Here is an 18,590-nt window from a genome sequence, read left to right on the forward strand (position 1 = left end):
ACAGCCTCAATCAGTCAGACAGGGGAAAGCAACCCCGTGCATACACCAGAAAATTGCTCGGGGTTTTAAACAGCAGTCACCAGGGCTGCCTGTGAGCTCTTGCCGCGGCCAAGGGGCCGCGTGGTAGGGGACACGGCGGTGACGCAGCCCTGCCCCTACCGCCAGCATCCCATTAAGACCTGGAGAGCTCGGAGGAAAGATCTCCTCTACCATCTGTTGTTTTATTATTAAAAGGGGAGTTTACAAGAGCAAGCCCATATGTTGCCAAACAAATTTTCAAATAGCAGAGCTATTAAGAGAACAAGGTTAGAGGCTTTTTTCCCCTCCTTGGTCTCCTTGAGGATATAGAACACGAAGCACGTTTTATCTTTAAGAGCAATGAATTGAGACCCCTGCCCATCTACATTCTTACGCCTGCGGTTGTGGTTCAAGAGAGGGCTGACCCATACGCTGCCCTTCATTTCCGTGAAGCTCCCAAACAAAAGCGACTCCTGGTTTTTCCAGAAAAGATGAATTTCAGGAGTATTGTTGTCCCTCCTTCCCAGATTTTGGGGAGAAGGCCCTTGGCTCAGCTTCTGTCTCAAATAACCTTTTAAACAGGAAAGTTTGCCCCAGAGAAATGAGTCTGTGTCCCCGGCCACCGACCCTCCCTCGGAGGCTGGGGTCAGAATTGAGCTCTCGGCAATCTGACCACATTCTAGGATGGAGGCAGTGTCCCTGCACCCGGGGAGTGACCAGAATGACTGAGCAGCAAGCAGACTCTGTCCAAAATTCAGAGCCAGGCAGCTGCTTCGGCTGAGACGAAAATCAATGGGGCTTTGAAAAGCCCTGCTTTCAAGATGCGTAAGTCGCCAAGGCCACAAGGTGCTGTTAGGAGACTCATCAAAAACATGCATTTGCATCACTTTCCACCTCCCTGCAAATCCATCATCCAAGGAAAAACAGGGAAAAACACTCAGAATCACCCCATCCTTATCCCTGTCACCATAATTCTTTTAAAGCCAGGGTGCAAGGTCGGGGGCTGGAAAGCAGGGCAGTCTCCTGTGTACATGCTGAAGATGGTTTTGTTTTCTGTTCTCAACTGCATCCAGAATTTCCAGTGTGTGTGTGTTGGCGGGGAGCTCAGGATGGAGAGGGGAGGGGAAACAAATCTCTTTGGTTGAGGGACTACGTTTGGCATTTGTATATATCTCCCTGCCAAGGAAGGGCTGCCCATCCTGTTCTTCCTCCTCCGCCCCTTACCTCCCGTTCTCCTCTCCTCGCTCGGATGGAGCCCCAGTGGGAAAGAGGAAAGGCAGGAGTGTTTCCAAACCACCCCCCAGAAGAAAGGCTCCAGGGAATTCGCCTGCTGGTTTTCTCAGCCCCCAGCCCGGGGAGTCCTCTCTGAGGGGATTTCAGCCCATCCCCTGGTCCCCACACCTGGCCACTCTACCTGGAGACGGCACAGGGCAAGCGTGTGGATTTGACTCTGGGCAGCTTCATGGGGGACAAGGAGCCCCCTGACATTGATCAGCCTCTAAATGGGGTGTTCCGTTTGCCCATGTGGTTTACATTGAAGAGTATGCAAATTTTAGGGTGGGTGTGGGCTGTTTCTTTTAAAACAAGCCTCTGGGTAAAGCTTGACAAACATCAAGAGGGGATAACCTAATTTATTTTGAAATTTTAAGGTGCTGATGAAGGAAACAGCGGCTCCCTGGAGGGAAGCCTCTAGAATCTTAGTCGTGGGCATGAGCTGAGCCTGGGCGGAGAGAGCCATTAAGAGAGACAGGGCGATGCTGGTGGAGGCTGTGGGACCCTGGGCTGGCCAGGTTGGGGGACCCACCCAGGCGGCGAGGTGCCTGGGAGGCGGAGCGGACAGTCTTACTGACTTAAAGGGGGCCGGGCTGGACCACTCAGCTTTTGTGCCCGGTAAGCCAGGGAGGGGAAGCAGGATGTAATGCACGTGCTGGATCCAACCAGGTGTCAGCCAGGGCAGCACGGGGCAGCTCAGGAAGCCAGCCACATCTTTAATCCAAAAGGCCTTCCAAGTGTCACCAACAGCCTTTCAGGCCCAGGGTCTCCGGAGGGAAAACTTTTCTCCTTGAACCGAGGCATGAATCATCTGGGAAGCAAAGCATAATCAGAACCAACAGGGAGGATGGGGGCTATTCCTTTCCAGGGCTGCAGAGTGATGTGTGTGGTGCCTGCTGGGCAGTGGGGAGAAGGGGCCCCCGGGAAGCGCCCGGCCACGCCCCGTAAACAAGCGTCCTGAACGAGCAGCTCTCATGGGCGCCTCTCGCTTCCTTGGGTGAACGGTAAGCACCCCTGTGGGTGCAGATGCCTTGGTGGAGATCCATCTTGGAAGTTGGGTCCATCCCAGCTCCCGGCTCACAGGGCCACGGTGGGGGTCAGCCGGTGGTGCTGGGAGACCCTCGGCACACTGGCTGGCACACCCTTAAGTGCTTCGGGGGGCACTTGAAGTATAGACTCGGAATCTTCTGGAAGAAACCTCCAAGGCCAGCGTCCACTCCACAGCATCTCAGACACAGGGTCTTATAGTTCCTGCCTGGGCATGTCTGGAAATGGGGCCCTCGCTCCCTCCCTGAGCAGCCTGGGGGAGGGGAAGGAAACCAGGGGTGCGTCCAGGGCCTTGCCTGCATGGGAGCCAGAGTTTGGGGATGTCTTTGACCTTGAAAGAAAACCAAGGCAGCTGGGCCTGACCCTTGTGTCTACTTCAAGCTGCCTCACGCCAACGCGGTGTTGCCTCTTCCCTGCAGCAACATGGAATTCCCGTCCCAGTCACCCCCAAGAACCCGTGGAGCATGGACGAGAACCTGATGCACATCAGGTAAGACGCCGCCCACCTGCCCGCTGCTCTGCTCAGCGTCAGTGCACGCCTGTCTGCGTCGGGCCAGGACGTAGTGGTGGCCCACGCGACACATGGTCCCTGCCCTTACGGAGCCCGGGGGCCTCGAGGAGGACAGGCCACCTCATTCCCAGCTCTTGCTGCAGTTCTGCTGAGTGCCAGCCGTAGATAAAGGGCACCTGGCCTCGGCTGGGGTGTCAGGGAGGGCTTCTCTGAGCAAGTGGCATTTGAGGTTAAAACCTTAAGGATGAGGAGGGACCGGCCGGGGCTCAGGGAAGGGCATCGAAAGCAGAGGGAACAGCATCTGGGAACAGCCCTCTGAGAAGGCCCCCTGGATCTGGCGCCCTGAAGACTGAGGGAAGTGTCCCAGGCCCTTGCTTGTAGCCTGCAGCTCCCATGGCCAGCTGTGGTGGGCCCAGAATGTTCCAGGCGGGCTTGGCAGCAGTTGCTTTGGCAGAGATAAAAGGACAGACCGGACTTAACGTTGGGGGTAGGGGTGTCAAGGCTGTGTCCCTCTGCCCCCCTCCACTGACCCCCATCTTTCTTCTCCCCTACAGCTACGAGGCTGGAATCCTGGAGAACCCCAAGGTAAGTCCCCATTTCCCCAAGCCGGCTGTCTAGCAGTGGCTGCTCCGTGCCGACACTGTCTGGTGTGTTTGTAGCCTAATTTGAAATTTCACGGGGGGCCGGGCGTGGGGCTGGGGCCGAGTCCTGCCTGTGTTCCCCGACCCTCCCCACCGGGCGCCCCGCCGCCTGGCCACTCCACGCTGCGTTTTAAGATCCACCCCCCTCTCTGGTGCTCTTTTTCTAATTGCTGTCGGGATGAATAGGAGAAGGAAATATTTCAGGGCAGCACAGAGCCAGAGTGTGACTGTGAGACAATAAAGAAGCAATTAGGCAGATGAGACACTTGTGGGAGGGCCCAGCCTGTGCCCTCTCAGGCCGCGCTGCTGCCATCGGGGGAGGTGGCACAGATCAGAGCCTTAGGACCCATTCATCTGGGCCTGTGCCCGCCTGCGTCAGGCCGCCCTGATGCCCCTGTCCCCAGCCTCCCAGGCTGGGCCTCAGCTGTGTTTGAAGTTTAGGATTTCTCTCCCTGGGGGGGGTTTTCCTTTGTATCTCCCCCCGCCCCCCGTGGGAGATGGGGCGAGATCTACCCTGGGAAGAGAAAAGTCTCTTTGTCCCTGAGGGACTGTGTCTCCATTGCCTGGCTCAGCGCCCCCACCACGCTGGGCGGGCGGCTGCTTTGGGGGTGCGGTGCTCGTCTGATGTTAGGGGAGAAGTGTGCTGGGGGGCCGGGCCTGGGGGGTCCAGGAAGACCAGCTGGAGTGGAGGAGGCCCCGGGTGGTTCCGGGGGGGCGTGGGGTGAGCTGGAGCCCTGCCCAGCCCCGGGGTGGTTCCCCGCAGGCACCAGGCCTCTTGGTCGGAGTTGGCAATAATATAACACGTACCAGTGACCATTTCTGGAGCCAGGCCTGGCATTCGCATTTTCCCGGCTCGCTTTCCTCGGCTCCTGCCTCTGAGCCTCCTGGTTGCGTGGGTGAGGAAACTTGAGGCCCAGAGAAGTGACTCGCCCCGGGGCACCAGCTGCCCAGCAAGGGAGCAGGCCCGGTGCCCGTGTCGCCCCGTCGCAGGAGTGGCCCTCCGGCCTCTGTGGTTCCCCAGCGACCCGCACCTCCCTTCCCCACCCAGCTCAGCCCAGCTGTGTCACTCAGGAGAGTCTGTGCCTTCGCCCCCTGGGGGCTGATGGCCCCACGGGGCTGCTGCTTGCCGGCCCAGGCTTTTCCAGCTCATGCTCTGCCCACCCCACAGCACTCAGGCCAGCCAGCCCTAATCAGCCAGTCAGCCAGCGCCCAGGGAGGCGGAGGGGGCTGAGCGCAGCAGCGCGGCTTCGAGGGGGTGTCCACCAGGCTCCAGGCCCCCTGGGCAACCATCCCACCCCTTCTGTAGCGGCCTGTGGCGCTCTCACCTCAGGACTGGGGGAGCAGAGCCAAGGCCAGAGGGGAAATCGCCCCTCAGGCAGTGCTGGGCAGTGAAGGTCCCCTCCCCTCTCAGGCCTCCTTTCTAATGAGGGCAGTGGATGGGTAAGTAAGTGTTAAAGAGTGCATTTTTCAGGATTCTACCACCCTGTCAAGGTGGGAAAGTTAGTGCTTGGCTCGCAGAGATCTGAAACCTGGGTCTGAATCCTGACTCTGCTTCTATTGCTGTGCAACCTTGGGCAAGTTACCCAACCTCTCTGAACCTCTGACTCTTTATGCAAACAGTGGGAAATCACAACACCTCTCTCCTGGGGCATCGAAAGCACTTGGCCTGTTCCTAGCACATGGAGGCAGGGGTCCTGCCCTCCCTCCTCAGGCCGGCTAAGATTATTTGGGGAGGAAGGAGCCAAGGTTCTCTCAGGACCCCTCTCATCAGGCAGGAAAGGCTGGGCTGCGTGTGAGTCGAGGGGGAGACAACATTCCCGCTGAGAAGTGTAGGGCCAGGCCGAGGGACCCAGGGTCTGGCCACCCGGGCCCTGCTTTCCCAGGCAGCTCCGCTGCAGGGTGCGGGCCAGGGGAGCCTGTTGTCCTCCCATTGCCACCAGTAGATCCCCGGAACGAGGGGGCAGCCGCTAGGGGCCCGGGGGCACTACTCTCCACGGTGGAGGAACGCTGTGTGCCGGGCAGCCCCGGGCCCCTTGGGAGGCGCTGGGGAGACGGAGCTTCAGGGAACCGGTGCCCCCTCCCCCTCTCCAAAAAGAGCCCGAGACCTGCCGAGGGGAGGGTTTGAAGGCAGATGGCGGAGCCATTTTCTGCCTCTGTGAGGGCTGATTGAAGGGCAATGAGGCAGCTAATGCGAAGAAAGATAGAAATTTACTTGCTTTAACTTCATACGGCCCACAGTGAAAGAGTGCATTCAGTTGCCGGCCCGCCATATCTGATGGATGAATAAACCATTTGCAGCATCGATCATGCCTGTACATCATGGTTTAGTTCATGGGCCATTTGCTTTCAATTTCTCCTTCTCGGCCCTGTTTCATGCTTTCTTTCGCTCTCTCCCCATCACCCCCCCAACTCTCTCTCTCTCTTTTTTTTCTTCACTCTCTTCCCTCCCCCAACACCCCCCCACAAGATGACATTGGAAGTGAGCCCTCCCGCTGGGATGGATAAATAGATGTTATTGATACTCAGCAACAAACTATTTGTCATTTGAACTGGGCTTTTAGGAGGGAGAGTAAAAAGAAGGCAGGCGTGAGCCACCTTGGAATGCAAAGCAAATGTCACTTTATTTCTATTTAGTTATTTTATTTAATCGGTGCTGTCAGGGTGTCAGAAGCCTCCTACTTCCCACTGCAGAGAGCTGGGATGCTGGTCCCTCGAGGGCTTCCCACCTCCTCTCTCCTTCCAGTGCAGACATTCTCATCCTGTTTGTGGCTCCGTTAAGTGTTTGGGAACTGATGGGCCAGCAGGGGCAGAACAGGTGGAGGTGGGAGGGAGGCGGCCTCAGGTGGAGGCGCCGGGACTCTCAGCGCTAGTACCTGCTTTGAGTTCAGGCTGGGCTGGACAGCCAGTGAGTGGCCCCGGGCAGGTGGGAAAGGAGCTCTGGAGTCCTGTTAGTCACCCAGAGGTCCCAAGCCCTGGTTCACTTTGCCTTATGGGCAAGGATGGCCCTCGGGCCTGTCTGTTCCCAACAAATGTGGCAGTCGGCAGGACCCAGTAGGGCCTGGGGAGCTGGGCATTTCTCTGAAACCAGCCTGATGCCCGAGCTGTCTCTGGCCACATCCCTGGTGCTGTTTGGCCACATCCCTGGTACTGTTTGGCCACATCCCTGGTGCTGTTTCTCAGGAGAGCGGCTGGGAAACAGCATGGGGTGATGGAAAGAGCACAGGATAGGGATTCTAGGGTCCTCGGGGCTGACTCCCATGCCGATGGGGTGGGGTGGTATGATTTGGACAAGCAGCTTCTTTGGCTTTAGTTTTCCAACTGGTCCATGGAGGCATCAGGCTGGAGGTCCTTAAGGACCCTCCTCCTCCTTGGGTCTGTCTTGGAGGTCCGTTCTGGGTTCTTGTTCCTGCCCCACAAATGGAAACAGATGAAGGTATGCAGCTGGCCTCAAGCCACACAGCCCTTTGGAGGCGTGAGGGCTTCATCAGCGGCCCCATCTGAGCTCAGAAGTAAAGCTAGAAGGATCAACTGTCCCTGTTTGCCCAGGACTGGGGGGTTTCTCAGGGTATGGGAACCAGCATGGTTGGTCACCCTGACATAGAGCCAACAAGCAAAGTGACCACAGATGAGGGATCTGAGACACTCCTGGTGGCCCCACCTCTCCTGGAGCAGCTTTTCTCGGAGGGTGGCATCACCAGGAGGCTGTTCCATCAGTCCTGTCGCCTGCAGGGCAGGTTACAGCTTGTACCAGGCCCTCTCTGGCATCTTCTTGGGTGATTTTCATGTCCAGTAAAAAAATATAAAAATTGTCTGTATATTTAAATTGTAAGGCAGTCAAAGGCAGGTATCGTTTCCCCCCATTTTACAGATGAGAAAACCGAGGCTCAAACTGATGAAGCAACTTGCCCAAGGCCCCACAGCCTGAGGTTTTGAATCCCGGCTTTGGGGGTATTTTCCACCACTCTGAAATCCAACACATCATTGTTGAGGGCCTCGTGGGCTTCCTGCCCTGGGCCATGTGGCCCCCACCTCCGCACAGCATACAGGGTTGCACCTACAGTCCCCCTCTGCCTCTAGTTCTTCCTCCATAGGTGGGGTAACAGTACTTGACCTTCTTACCAAACGGGGGGCTGCAGAGAACACAGGAAGCTGCAGATGCAAAGTGGCATGGGAATGTTTGCAAGGTTTTGAAAGGCAAGATTTAAGGGACTGCACTTCCCAGGATGTCAGCAGGTGGATAACAGCGCTGGGCCCTGGCATGCCCCCCCGGGGACGGACTTGAGCAGTCAGGCCCAAAGGGACCCCACTGTGGCAAGTGTCCAAGCCACAGCCTGGGGGGGGGCGGGGGCGGGGCGGGGGCCTCGGGAGTGGGAGGCAGGAGGGACCTGGAGAGTTCCAGGCAACCAGCGGCCCCTCCGCGCTGCATCAAGACGAGGGAGAGGCCCATTTTCCAACACGCCCAAGAAAAAAATATACATAAAGGTTGATGTGTTTTCAAATGGGTTTTTGCTTTGCTCTTCTCTTTTCTCCCTGTGAGTATTAACCTCGGGGACCCCGGGGACGGCTCTGCTCGCCAGAGCACCTGCTGGGGTCACGCGCAGTCATTAGCTTTGCGGTCAGTGCAGAATAAACCCCAATTCCCGGTGCCGGTGCCGTGCCGGGGAGAGCGTGTGTGCGCCTGAGCCCGCTCCCGCTCCCGGGAAGCCCGCCTAGCGCCTCGCTCCCCCAAAGTCACGCTTTTCCTGCCTGACTGGCTCCTCCTGCTATATTCTACCTCCAGCTGCGGGGGCGTCAAAGAAAAAGATGAGATCAAGTTGAGGGGAAAAATTGTCTGATTTCTTGAGCCCTTTGTTTCCCAGGCCCCTGGCAAGCGGGGCTGGCTCCGGGTGGGGGGCTGGGAGGCCTGCTGGACTGGCCAGCCGATGGCAAGTGCCAGCAGCGCCCTGGTTCTGGAGAGGGGCGCAGGAGGCGGCATGCAGGGTGTCCAGCGACTGGCATGGCACGGTTTGGCTCTGGCACACCGCCCTCCAACCTCTTTCTGTCTTTTGTCAGAACCAAGCGCCTCCAGGCCTCTACACAAAGACCCAGGACCCGGCCAAAGCCCCCAACAGCCCAGACATCCTTGAGATCGAGTTCAAGAAAGGTAGGTGCTCGCCTGTCGGGACTCCAAGGCGTGGACTCTTGGGGCCCTGGCTCTTTTCCCCTCCTTGCCTGGGAGCCTGGGCACGAGCCCTCTGCATCCCTCCTGTGTTCCTGGAAGCCAGGGTCCAGGCTGGGGCTTCAGATGTTCCCAACTGCCCCCTCCCCAGATGGTGTGATCTGTGGAAGCCTCCAGGCTTGGGATGAAATCACCCTCTGCTGATGTCCATCAGTTCGTGGGCACCAGGTCTGGAGGGAGCGTTCTAGTCCCTGAGCAACCACTTGCCAACTGCTTTGGCCCTTTGGGGAAGTCACTCCACTTTCCTGGCCTCAGTTTCCTCATCTGTAAACTGGGGATAAAAGAGTATCCACTGCCTCGTGTTTTCATGGTGTAGAATAAGATCTGGACGAGGTGTATCCAGCGCAGGGCCCTGCACCACAGAGGTGCTCAGCCAGTATGAGTCTTACAGAGCCAGCCTCGGGGGCCCCCCTGACCCCATAGCTAGTCCTAAGTTAGCTGCTTGATGCGTCTCCCTACCCCCCATCCTGGGTTCAAAGCTGCTGCCACTCTTGCTTGTGTCCTGATCTCCTCATCTTGTCTGCTACCATCCAGAAGTGTTTGCTGGCCTGAACTGAGTGCCCAGCCTCGAGCCTGGCACCAGGGACAACCCCCTTGCCCTGAAAGATGCAGGGAAAGCAAGGCATGCTGGGTAATGGAAGGAGCAGGACCAGGTTCAAGGTGAGGGCTCAGAGTGTCCAAGGAGAGGACTTTTCCAGGAGGCTGCAGAAATCGGAGAGGCAGAGATGGAGGAACCAAGAGGGGGCGTGAGGGCATCCCAAGCCCAGGCAGGGAGGCTGGCCCTTCTGTGCACAAGGCAGCTGCAGGGAGGGAGCCGAGGGAGGGGGCTCTGCAGAGAGGCCTTTCCCAAGGCACCTCGGAGACGGAGGATGGGGAGGGGCAAGCAGGGGCCCAGATAGATGCCCTGCTCTCCTCTGCCAGTGTGACCTTGACAACCAGCTTCACCTTTCTGGGCCTCAGGCTCACTCGCCTATAAAATGGGCCACAGAAATGGATGCTCACAGGTGCCGAGCACGGGGTATGGAGTGAGGCGCTGGGAAAAAAGCTTGTTGATACTTTAATAATCTGCCTCCTCCCGGCCTTTCCCAAGAGCCTGGCCAAGTCAATGGGCATTTTCATCGCTCCCCCCCAACCCCGCCCCGCCGCTATCAGTTCAAACCCTTGAATTTCATGCCCCCTGGGACCAAAAGGCCCTTAGTCTAAGGCCCCTAAAGGTAGCTGGAGCACTAAGTCCATCTTAGGCCCACTCTCTCTGACCCAGGGCTGTGCTGGCGTGGGGCCTCTTTGGGCATCATCTCTGAGAAGATGGTGAGATGAACCCAGGCAGCACACCCCACCCCAGGTCCCCCGGAAAACTGGGAGGGCGGTGAGCGTGGGAGGTGAGCAGGAGGCAGCAGAGGGTCCTGAACACAGGCTCTGACCCCCTTTCCTCCAGGAATAGGGCAGCTCTGAGGGCTGAGCCCGAGAAGAAACGTGATCCATTTTAATGATTTGCGGACTGTCTGGAAAAAAAAAAAAAAAAAAAGTAGACGGGAGGAACCCTCCTCGGCTACTTCCCATTCACTCTCTAGTTAATTTATTTGAAGTTTTAATCTAATTATTAACTATTTTAAAGGCTAAGAGGCTTTCTCTGGCAGCAGCACCAACAATGTCAGTTCCTCTCTGGGGCAGGCCCCATCCAAGGCCCCGCGAGGGCCATAATAGGACCGGGAGGGAGAGAAAGGGAGAGGGGAGAGGCGGGGGGTGGCGAGAGGGGCTTAAGGTTCATTATTGGGCAGACTTACATTTAATAGCAATTTACAACCAAGTTATAAAACCCCTGGAAATGGGGGTTAAGAATGGCGAGGCTGACAGCCCCTGAGCGAAGCCCCTCCAAGCGGCGCCTGGCTTAATAAAGACTCGAAAGCCGCTATTGAGGCCTGATTGGCACCCGATGGCTGACTACATGGTAATGAGCTGGGCAGATGGGTGGGGGATTAGCCGCCAACTTTGAACAGCTTTTCTTTGTCACTGTTACAGCTCTCTTGTTAGTCCTCTAATACATTTATTGCTCATTTCACACCGCTCGAGAAAGTGCCCCTTGCTATTCAAAGTCAACCCCGAACCCACACACTGCCCCCCTCCAGCCACCACCCCCCGCCCCGACTTGGCCCTTCCCTCCCCGAGCGGCTGCCTCCCTCCTGCCCTCCTGCCACCCCAGACCCAACTTCTCAGAATGCAGACGCCTCCAGCACCTCGCCTGCTGGTGCGGGCATCATTTCACCCCCATCAATCAGATGGCTGTGTGCGGGTCTGGGGTACAGGGTTGGGGCTCGGGGGTCCGCCTGACAGACGTGGCCGGGGGCCGTGTGTGTGTGTGCGTGTGTGTGCGTGTGTGTGTGTGTGTGTGTGTGTGTGTGAGCTCAGCCGCACCTCAGCCAGGCGCTCCCCCCGCCCCGTAACTGGTGGGACAGAAGGTAGTCCCGGTACTCCCTCCTAAGACAATGGTGGAGCGTGAAATTCAATTAGTTCAGGGCCTGGTTCCAATTTCACAGCCCCTAAATGCAAAAGGGGCAAAGAGAATGGGAAGGGTGGGGGAGAGGTTTTTATTGCATTTTCCCTTTCATTCTGGGGGGCTTTCTCGCCCCTTCTCTCTCCCCAGCAGGCCTCAACCTGCACAGGGCTTTTCAAGGAGTCATTTGGAGTCCATATCTGTCACATCCATTTAAGGCGTTTCGGGCGGAGGGAAGGGGCGGGGTTGCAGGCACAGGCTCGTCCGCTGAGCTCCAGCCACGGGCCCACTGCCCTCTCCTCCCGCCCTAGGGGTCCCTGTGAAGGTGACCAACGTCAGGGATGGCACCACCCACAGCACGGCCTTGGAGCTCTTCCTGTACCTGAATGAAGTCGCGTGAGTGCCCGCAGGCCTGCCCGGCCTCCTGGGAAACCACCATCTTGGGCAAGCACCAGCCCGGACCACTGGGGCTGATGGTCCCAGCCTGAGGCTGAGGGGCCAGGGAGGACAGGCCAGTGTCCTGCAGTCAGCCTCGGCACAGCCCCATAGCCATGGGGTCCTCTGGTTCCGTGGGAGAGTCCTGGTGGCCCTCAGCCTTGGAAGGTAACAACCCCAGGGGTCTACTGCCCCCTAGGGATGGTCCGGAACTTCCAAGCTCTCTACTGGATCTGAGACCAGGGTAGAAGGAAAGATGAGCAGTGGATAGGGCTGGGTGCCATGTGAGGCCCAGGACAGAGATAAAGGAAGTTGCACGTTGAACTCGCTGTGTGTCCTAGGATAGCCCTTCCCTCCTTGGGCCTCAGTTTCCCAAACTGTCCAATGGGTGGTTGGACCAGGGGGCCTGGCTCAGATGTCCTCTGAGTCTTGGATCCCGAGACGGTGCCTGACGCCCTGCCTGTGACCCCGAGTGACCGGTTCTCCCCCCAGGGGCAAGCATGGCGTGGGCCGCATCGACATCGTGGAGAACCGCTTCATCGGGATGAAGTCCCGGGGTAAGTCTGCTCGCCACCCTCAGGGGCATGCCTCGGCTCCTAGCGGCCCCTAACGCCCCAGTCACATGCGGGTGTTGCTCCTCCCAGGCTGACTTTGGGCGAGTCCTTTCACCCCGCCAGACTGTTTCCCTCCTGTGAAGGGGGGATGAGGGGCCCTTGGCCACTGATGTCTGAAGGCATCACGAGAAGAGCTGCCCCAGGAGCAGGGAGAGGCTCAGAGGACAGAGGAGACGCGGGCCAGGCCTGGAGGTCAGGCTCTCCTGTGGCCCTGGGGCGGGTCGGCCAGGCTTAGAGGCAAACCATGCAGGGCTGATTTCGTGGTCATTAAGGCTGCGTTGACAAGGCCAGCTGGCCTGGTGGGGTGGGAATCCCGCCAGGGGTGGGCGCTGTGAGCCAGCCAGGGCCTGAGGGCCTGTTCCAGGGTCTGGCATGGCATGGGGGCGGGGCTCTGCCTTGGTGCTGAGCGGCTGCCACCTTGGCTAAGCTGCCCGGCCCATATCCACCTCGGGCTGGGCCTGGAGGGAGGATAGGCTGGTCCCCAAGCAGGGGCTCTGTCTTCTCTTAGTAAGCAGAGCCCCATGGTTCCCTATCAGTCACTCATCGTGTTGTCTGGGCCACACCCTCCCCCCGTCCATATGAGGGGATCTCCTGTTCCCCGGTGGTAAAGCAACGCTGTGTGCTTCCGGACTTCAGGATGGGGGGGCAAGCTTTCAAGCAGTCAGAGTCCCTGGGTTGGGCACTCGAGTCTTTAAGCACCGGGGGTGGGGTTGAGGCCTCTTGTGTGGGCAGGTGTTTAACTCGCTTTGCTTAGGGTCAATTTAAAAGGATGACACAGCCAAATAAAACCAGGCCAGGGTATAGCCATTGCCCTTTGTCTTTCAGGGTGTTTTTACTAAGATTCTAAAATCCAAAGAGAGCCGATGGCTGGATTTCAGCGGTTAGAAAGGGCACTGGTCCAGAGGCAGGATGCTGGGGCTTTCATGCCAGGTTCGCCGTGCCTTGCTAGATGACCTTGGACTTGTTATCTCTGGGCCTCAGTTTCCCCAGGTGTAATGCGGTAGGCATGGGGATGGGAGTTGGATCATTCTGGCTCTGACCTGTTTGAATTTATCTCAAAAGGGGAGGAAGGAAGGAAAGTGGCTTTGCCTCTTTCGTGTGTTTTTTCCTCTTCGACACACATACACTCTGTGAGAAACAACCTAATTGAAACTCTCTCGGGAAGGCCTTGTGGAGAACAATATTACTATGGAGAACAATATTACTAATTAGCTGCTCCCTTTTATCCTCACTTACCTTTGTATCTTACCTATATTAACATCTGATTAATGTCCCTTTGTCCCTTTGTCTCAGTCTGCCCTTGGGAGCCAGCACAACGCAAACTATCCAAGGCAGATCCCGGGGGGACCTTGGGGAGCCAGAGACCAGCACCCTCATCTTACAGGCAGGGAAACCAAGGCTCAAATTCACAGGCACCAGGACCAGGACTGATGTCCAGACACAGAGAGGCATGGAGTGGAGGGCTGAGAGCTTGAACTCTGCTAGATCCGGGTTCTAGCCCATGTGTAATAGCAGGAAGTGGCCCAGTGGAGGAACTTCATAAATGGCAGCAGCTCCACAGGGATGCTGAAAGGGCAAAGGCAGCCTATGCCCTCTGGGTACCGTCTGAGTGGCTCAGAGATGCCCACTCTGCATCTACTGTCACGTCCCTCCCATGCCCAAGGCAGGCATCACTAATTGATTGTGGATGTAGATCAGTGCTGCTGACAATGGAAAGATAAGTACTGGCCTGAGGTCACTCTGTGAAATGGCACGCAAGTGAACTTGAACGGAAGGAGGTAGTCATAAAGGCGCGAACTGGGCTAATCTGGGAAGACATCCTGAAAGAGGTGGCAGGAGAATAGGCTTCAACTGGTAGAATGTGGAATAGAGTGGAGTGGGAGCCTTCTGGCGGGAAAGGTAGAGAAGGTAGGAGGAGCCCCAAGTGGCCAGCTGGGTGGTGGGTTGGGTCTGAGGCTGACTGACCCCCTGGAGACCTTGGGGAGGCACACTGAAGGGCTGGTGTCAGGGGCCAGGCCCTGTTTACCACACTTGACTCCCCATCCTGCCTCTTGACTCCCCATCTTGGCTCCCCACACTTGACTCCCCACCGTTGGGAAAGCAACATAGCCTCTCTGAGCCTCAACTTCTTCATCTGTGAAATGGGTTGTGGTGCAGATCAGAGACCTGTTGACCCATAGCAGGAGCTGTGCCTGGATGGTAGACTTCCTACCTTTTCCCCAGAACTGGGGGCGTCATCACCACTGAAGGTGGGAGTCATGAGATTAGCACTCAGTTCCAACTCCCTTGGCTTCTGACCACCCACCTGAGGAAAAGATTCCTGGAACACAGCCCTCACTCTGCCCAGGTACTGTGTGTGTACCTGTGGGGGGCTGTCCCTAAAAGCATAGAATTTAGCCTGAGAGTGGTACAGTCTTTGGGGAAGACAACCAGGGTTCTAAGTCCCAAGAACTTGCTGTGTGACCTTAGGCAAGTTGCCTTCCCTCTCTACTACTCTCACCAACAAAGGTGGGCACACTAGGTGATCTCACCATCTCCCTCTGGAAGTTCTAACTTGCCTATTTTCTGACTTGGGTTGGGGGGGGTGAGAAAAGAAACTTGCTTCATAATTTTAGGGGGAGGTCTTGTTTTTTATTTCTCCACTCCCAATAATTCACTGTGAGAAAGAAAGGCAGGGGGTGGGGGCAATAAATGAGGACGATGTGGATTCACCCACAGGTCTATGTCAGGGGAGAAGCTGTTAATTGTCAATTATATTGAGGGCACAGCAGGAAAATGCTATTGTTTGTACCTTGGTATACAAGGGGAAAATGTCATTTGTATTGATTTTACAAAGCTCGCAATTGAAATTCGTTAAGGGCTTGGGGTTTTTTGGGGTGGGGGTGGGTGGCGGTGGATGGGTAGGAAGTTGGGCAGTGCTAGTGCCCTGGGTGTGGGGTGGCCGTGTCGGCAGCACTCGGCGCCACGGGGTCAGCGGGCCATGGGGTCAGCGGGCCGGGGGCTGGGGAAGCTGCAGATGGAGTAGCTTTTGCTGTATTGTGGCTGCTCACATCGTCATTATCACATTATCTTTTTAACTCTGGAGGGGGGCTAATTAAGTGAAGTAAATGTAATCAGTGGGGAGGAGAAGGGGGGCAAGGAAGGCAGGAGGGAAGCAGGGAAGGAGCCAGCACTGGTCCTTCCCTCACCTCCTCTCCGGCTGGTTCCTCTCCTCCCAGCCCTGCCCTGTGGGGCTCACCTCTGCCTGCTGCCACTGCTTCCTTCTGCCGACTCCCTCCGCCCCCTCCTCTCTGCCTGCTTTCTCTTCTTCCCTCCACTCCTCCTTTCCACTCCCTCCTTTCCTCCACCCTTCCCATCTCTCTCCCACTCTCCCGTCCTCCCTCACTTCCTCCTTACTCCTCCACTTTCTGGCTAAGAAGGAACAAGGGTTGCCACCCACCTGTCCAGGCCTCCCAGAGGCTCCACTCAGATGGAATGTTCCAGAGTGGAGGGAGACCTGTGAAGCAAAGGTGTTTGCATTCCCAGAAGCCTGGAATGGCCAGACTCAGAGGCCTGCCCTGATTCCCAGGATGGGGCCTGCGGGGTACCAGGAGCATAGAGGATAGCTAGAGCCCCACCAGGACTTGCCTCCTCCTCACCATGGCAACCGCCTCTATCCTTGGCCCTGGTACCCAAGAGGGGAGCCCTTGGGCTCCAGCCAAGCTCCCTGCCCCTGGCCTTTCCAAATCCCTCCCTCTGGATACTGCTTTCCCAAAGGATCAGAGGCTCTGGTCCAGGTGCCCTAGCCCCCAGCCCCACCCCCGCCCCCCAGCCGAGTTGGCGGGTCCCACTCCATTCTGCCAAATTGCTCAATCTGGGCTAACCTGGCAGCCTCAGGAACAGATGAGAAGGATTTAAGCGGCGGCAGCTGTTTTGGTCCCCTCCTCTTCCTCTTTGGTCCACTCTCCCCCAACCTCGGCCACCCCCCAGCTCTTCGCCCTTCTTCCCCACCCGCTCCTTGGCAGTAATTATGGTGTGATTGAAGCTGCTCCACGGAGAACCGCTGACACCTCTGTCTTTTTCCTGTAAACACGGAGAGATGAAAATAGACACTTGAATCCGCTGCGCATGTCACTCCGAAGATGTCTGCTGTCTCTTCCACAGCGACACCGAGACTCACCTGTCATTTCCTCCTTCTTTTTGCGCAGTGGTTTGTATGCCGACTGTCAGAAGCCCCAAAGCCATCGTCTTTTAGCATCAGGTTTCTGTCACTGGTTTTTTTAAAGTCATTTTTTTTTTCCAGAAGAAATACACAGAAATCATCTGTACCCCCTACTCCCATGGAGAGGAGAGGGAAGATCTTTAAGATACACACACACACACACACACACACACACACACACACACACACACACATGACAGCAGCAACCTGAAAACAAGCTTTTTGATCAGTCACAATTAACTTTAACACCTTCTAAGAAAAGGAACAGGAATATTAACTGTGCTGGTGTGTTTCACGGCTGCGGCTTTTCTTCTTGCCTATGACTCTTCCTGCGGCAGCCTTGGAGGGTTGACCGCTATGAGGCTGGTTCTAAGGGCTCAAGAATGGGTGACTCTGCCCGCCAGGCGCTCTCTGCTCTTTTCCTGGGGAGCCTCTAAGGTGGGGCGATAGCGGGGGGCCCTAGGGCAAGCATAGCTCTTCCTCGATGGAAAGCATGGGTGTCCTCTCGCCCTGCAAACCACCGGTGCTGTTCCCTCTCTGGACTGCGGGGAAGTGATGCTGGGAAATGGCTACAGTGTTCCAGAGACACACCCACCAGTACACACTGGGGGACCGTGTCTGCGTGCTCACCTTCAGGCAGGTCTCGGCGGAAGTTAGAAGGAAAAGCAGCAGACACTTGCCACCTTCTCCTTTTCCAGACAGGTGGCCGGGGCCTCAGAGGGGAATGAGGTGGGCCAAGGTCACATAGCTGTGCACTCTCCGTAAAAGTGTAAGTTGCGAGGGACTTCTGGTCTACAGCTCCGGTCCTACAATACAGCTTGCACCCTGCCCACAGCTGGCCAGATGAGGACAGGAGAGCAGGGAGACAGCTAGGTTCTCCAGGAGCTGAAAATGAGGAGGGCCCCTGCTATTGGCCTGCCGTTGTGTGTGTGTGTGCCAGCATAAGGAAGGCTTTGGAAGTTTCTGAGTTTTTCCAAAATGCGGCAAAAGTAATAATGAGGAATCAGAAGGCCCATTTCTAGTCCAACATTTATTGAGTTCTTAGTATATACTAGGATGAGAAGACAAATAGGGCTTTGTTCTTGTCTTGCTTTTGGTGGCTCTTGGTGATAAAGTTTATGGGATAATTGAAAACTTGCTCCTTTCACATTGCGGTCATTTCTGCCATTTTGGGGAGGCAGATATTTCCAAAAGTTCTGCACATCTCTATCTTTGGAAACAGACTGCTGAACCATCAGGCCTTTCTCAGTGACCTGGGGCCATTGGGAGCCACTTGTTTGTGGCACCATACTGTCCCCACAAGGAGCAGCCCCAAATCCTGCGCTGAATTCTTGTCTGCTTTTCATAGGTTTTTTTGTGTCCCCGCACCCCCCCCTCTCATGCTGTCATTTTCTTGGCCACCCATCTGACTCCAACCCCATCAACCTTTCTAAGCCCTTTCTGGGTTGTGTCTCTGAGCCATTTTGCAGAAGTGGATGACGGAGCCCGTCTGAACCATGTTTATAAGGGTAACGACGAGGCCTAGTGAGGGCCTGAGGAACTCCCCAGAGAATCGAGGGCTTGGGCCTGGTGCATAAACTTGGGGATGTGGGTGTTTTCCTACTGGGGAGGCATTTACTCCCACAACTGATTCAGGACAGCAGAGGTGGCCCAAGAGCTGCGGCCACACAAGTGAAACAGGACAGGCACATTGTAATCACATCAGCTCCTGGTCTCTTTGATGTGCATGTCCCCCGAGACCAGGATATCAGGGGTTTGCAGATGAGAGACTCACCCCCGCCCCTGCCAAGAGGCTCTTTTCCACTAGGGAACACCTCGGAGCCTTGGGAACAGCCCAGGGTCTTCCTCGGCCACAGCACCTCAGACTTGGGTGTCCTTTTCATGCCTGGTGAGCACTGGATCACTTGGCAAAGGCCCTAAGAGGCAACCTGGAGCAGAGATGGAAAACCTAGATGCAGGTTCCATTCCCCCTGGGTAAGTCATGTCCCTCCCCCGGGCCTTTGTCTTCCCATCTGTGCAATTGGTGTGTTGGACCAGATTAGCGTTTTAAGGACTGCTTGGTGGAGCCCAGGGTTTGCAGAGGGGCCTCTGCCCCCCTCAGTGGGACATTGTTTTCGATTATATATGCTGAGCTTCCACCTA

At 56.6% G+C, this 18,590-nt stretch overlaps 1 protein-coding gene across 2 annotated transcripts in view; it reads left to right on the forward strand.

Moving 5' to 3' along the window:
* The window catches only part of ASS1 (argininosuccinate synthase 1), a 51,374-nt gene that overhangs the window by 19,954 nt on the left and 12,830 nt on the right, over nucleotides 1–18,590 (forward strand). For both annotated transcript variants that reach the window (XM_082400799.1, XM_082400800.1), the window contains 5 exons: nucleotides 2,757–2,827; nucleotides 3,403–3,433; nucleotides 8,542–8,632; nucleotides 11,510–11,594; nucleotides 12,126–12,190. In XM_082400799.1, coding sequence (XP_082256925.1) covers nucleotides 2,757–2,827; nucleotides 3,403–3,433; nucleotides 8,542–8,632; nucleotides 11,510–11,594; nucleotides 12,126–12,190 — 343 coding nt within the window. The remainder of the gene's footprint in view (nucleotides 1–2,756; nucleotides 2,828–3,402; nucleotides 3,434–8,541; nucleotides 8,633–11,509; nucleotides 11,595–12,125; nucleotides 12,191–18,590) is intronic.

This window comes from Balaenoptera borealis (genome assembly GCF_965194805.1).
Source record: "Balaenoptera borealis genome assembly, chromosome: 8".
Lineage (NCBI taxonomy): Eukaryota > Metazoa > Chordata > Mammalia > Artiodactyla > Balaenopteridae > Balaenoptera > Balaenoptera borealis.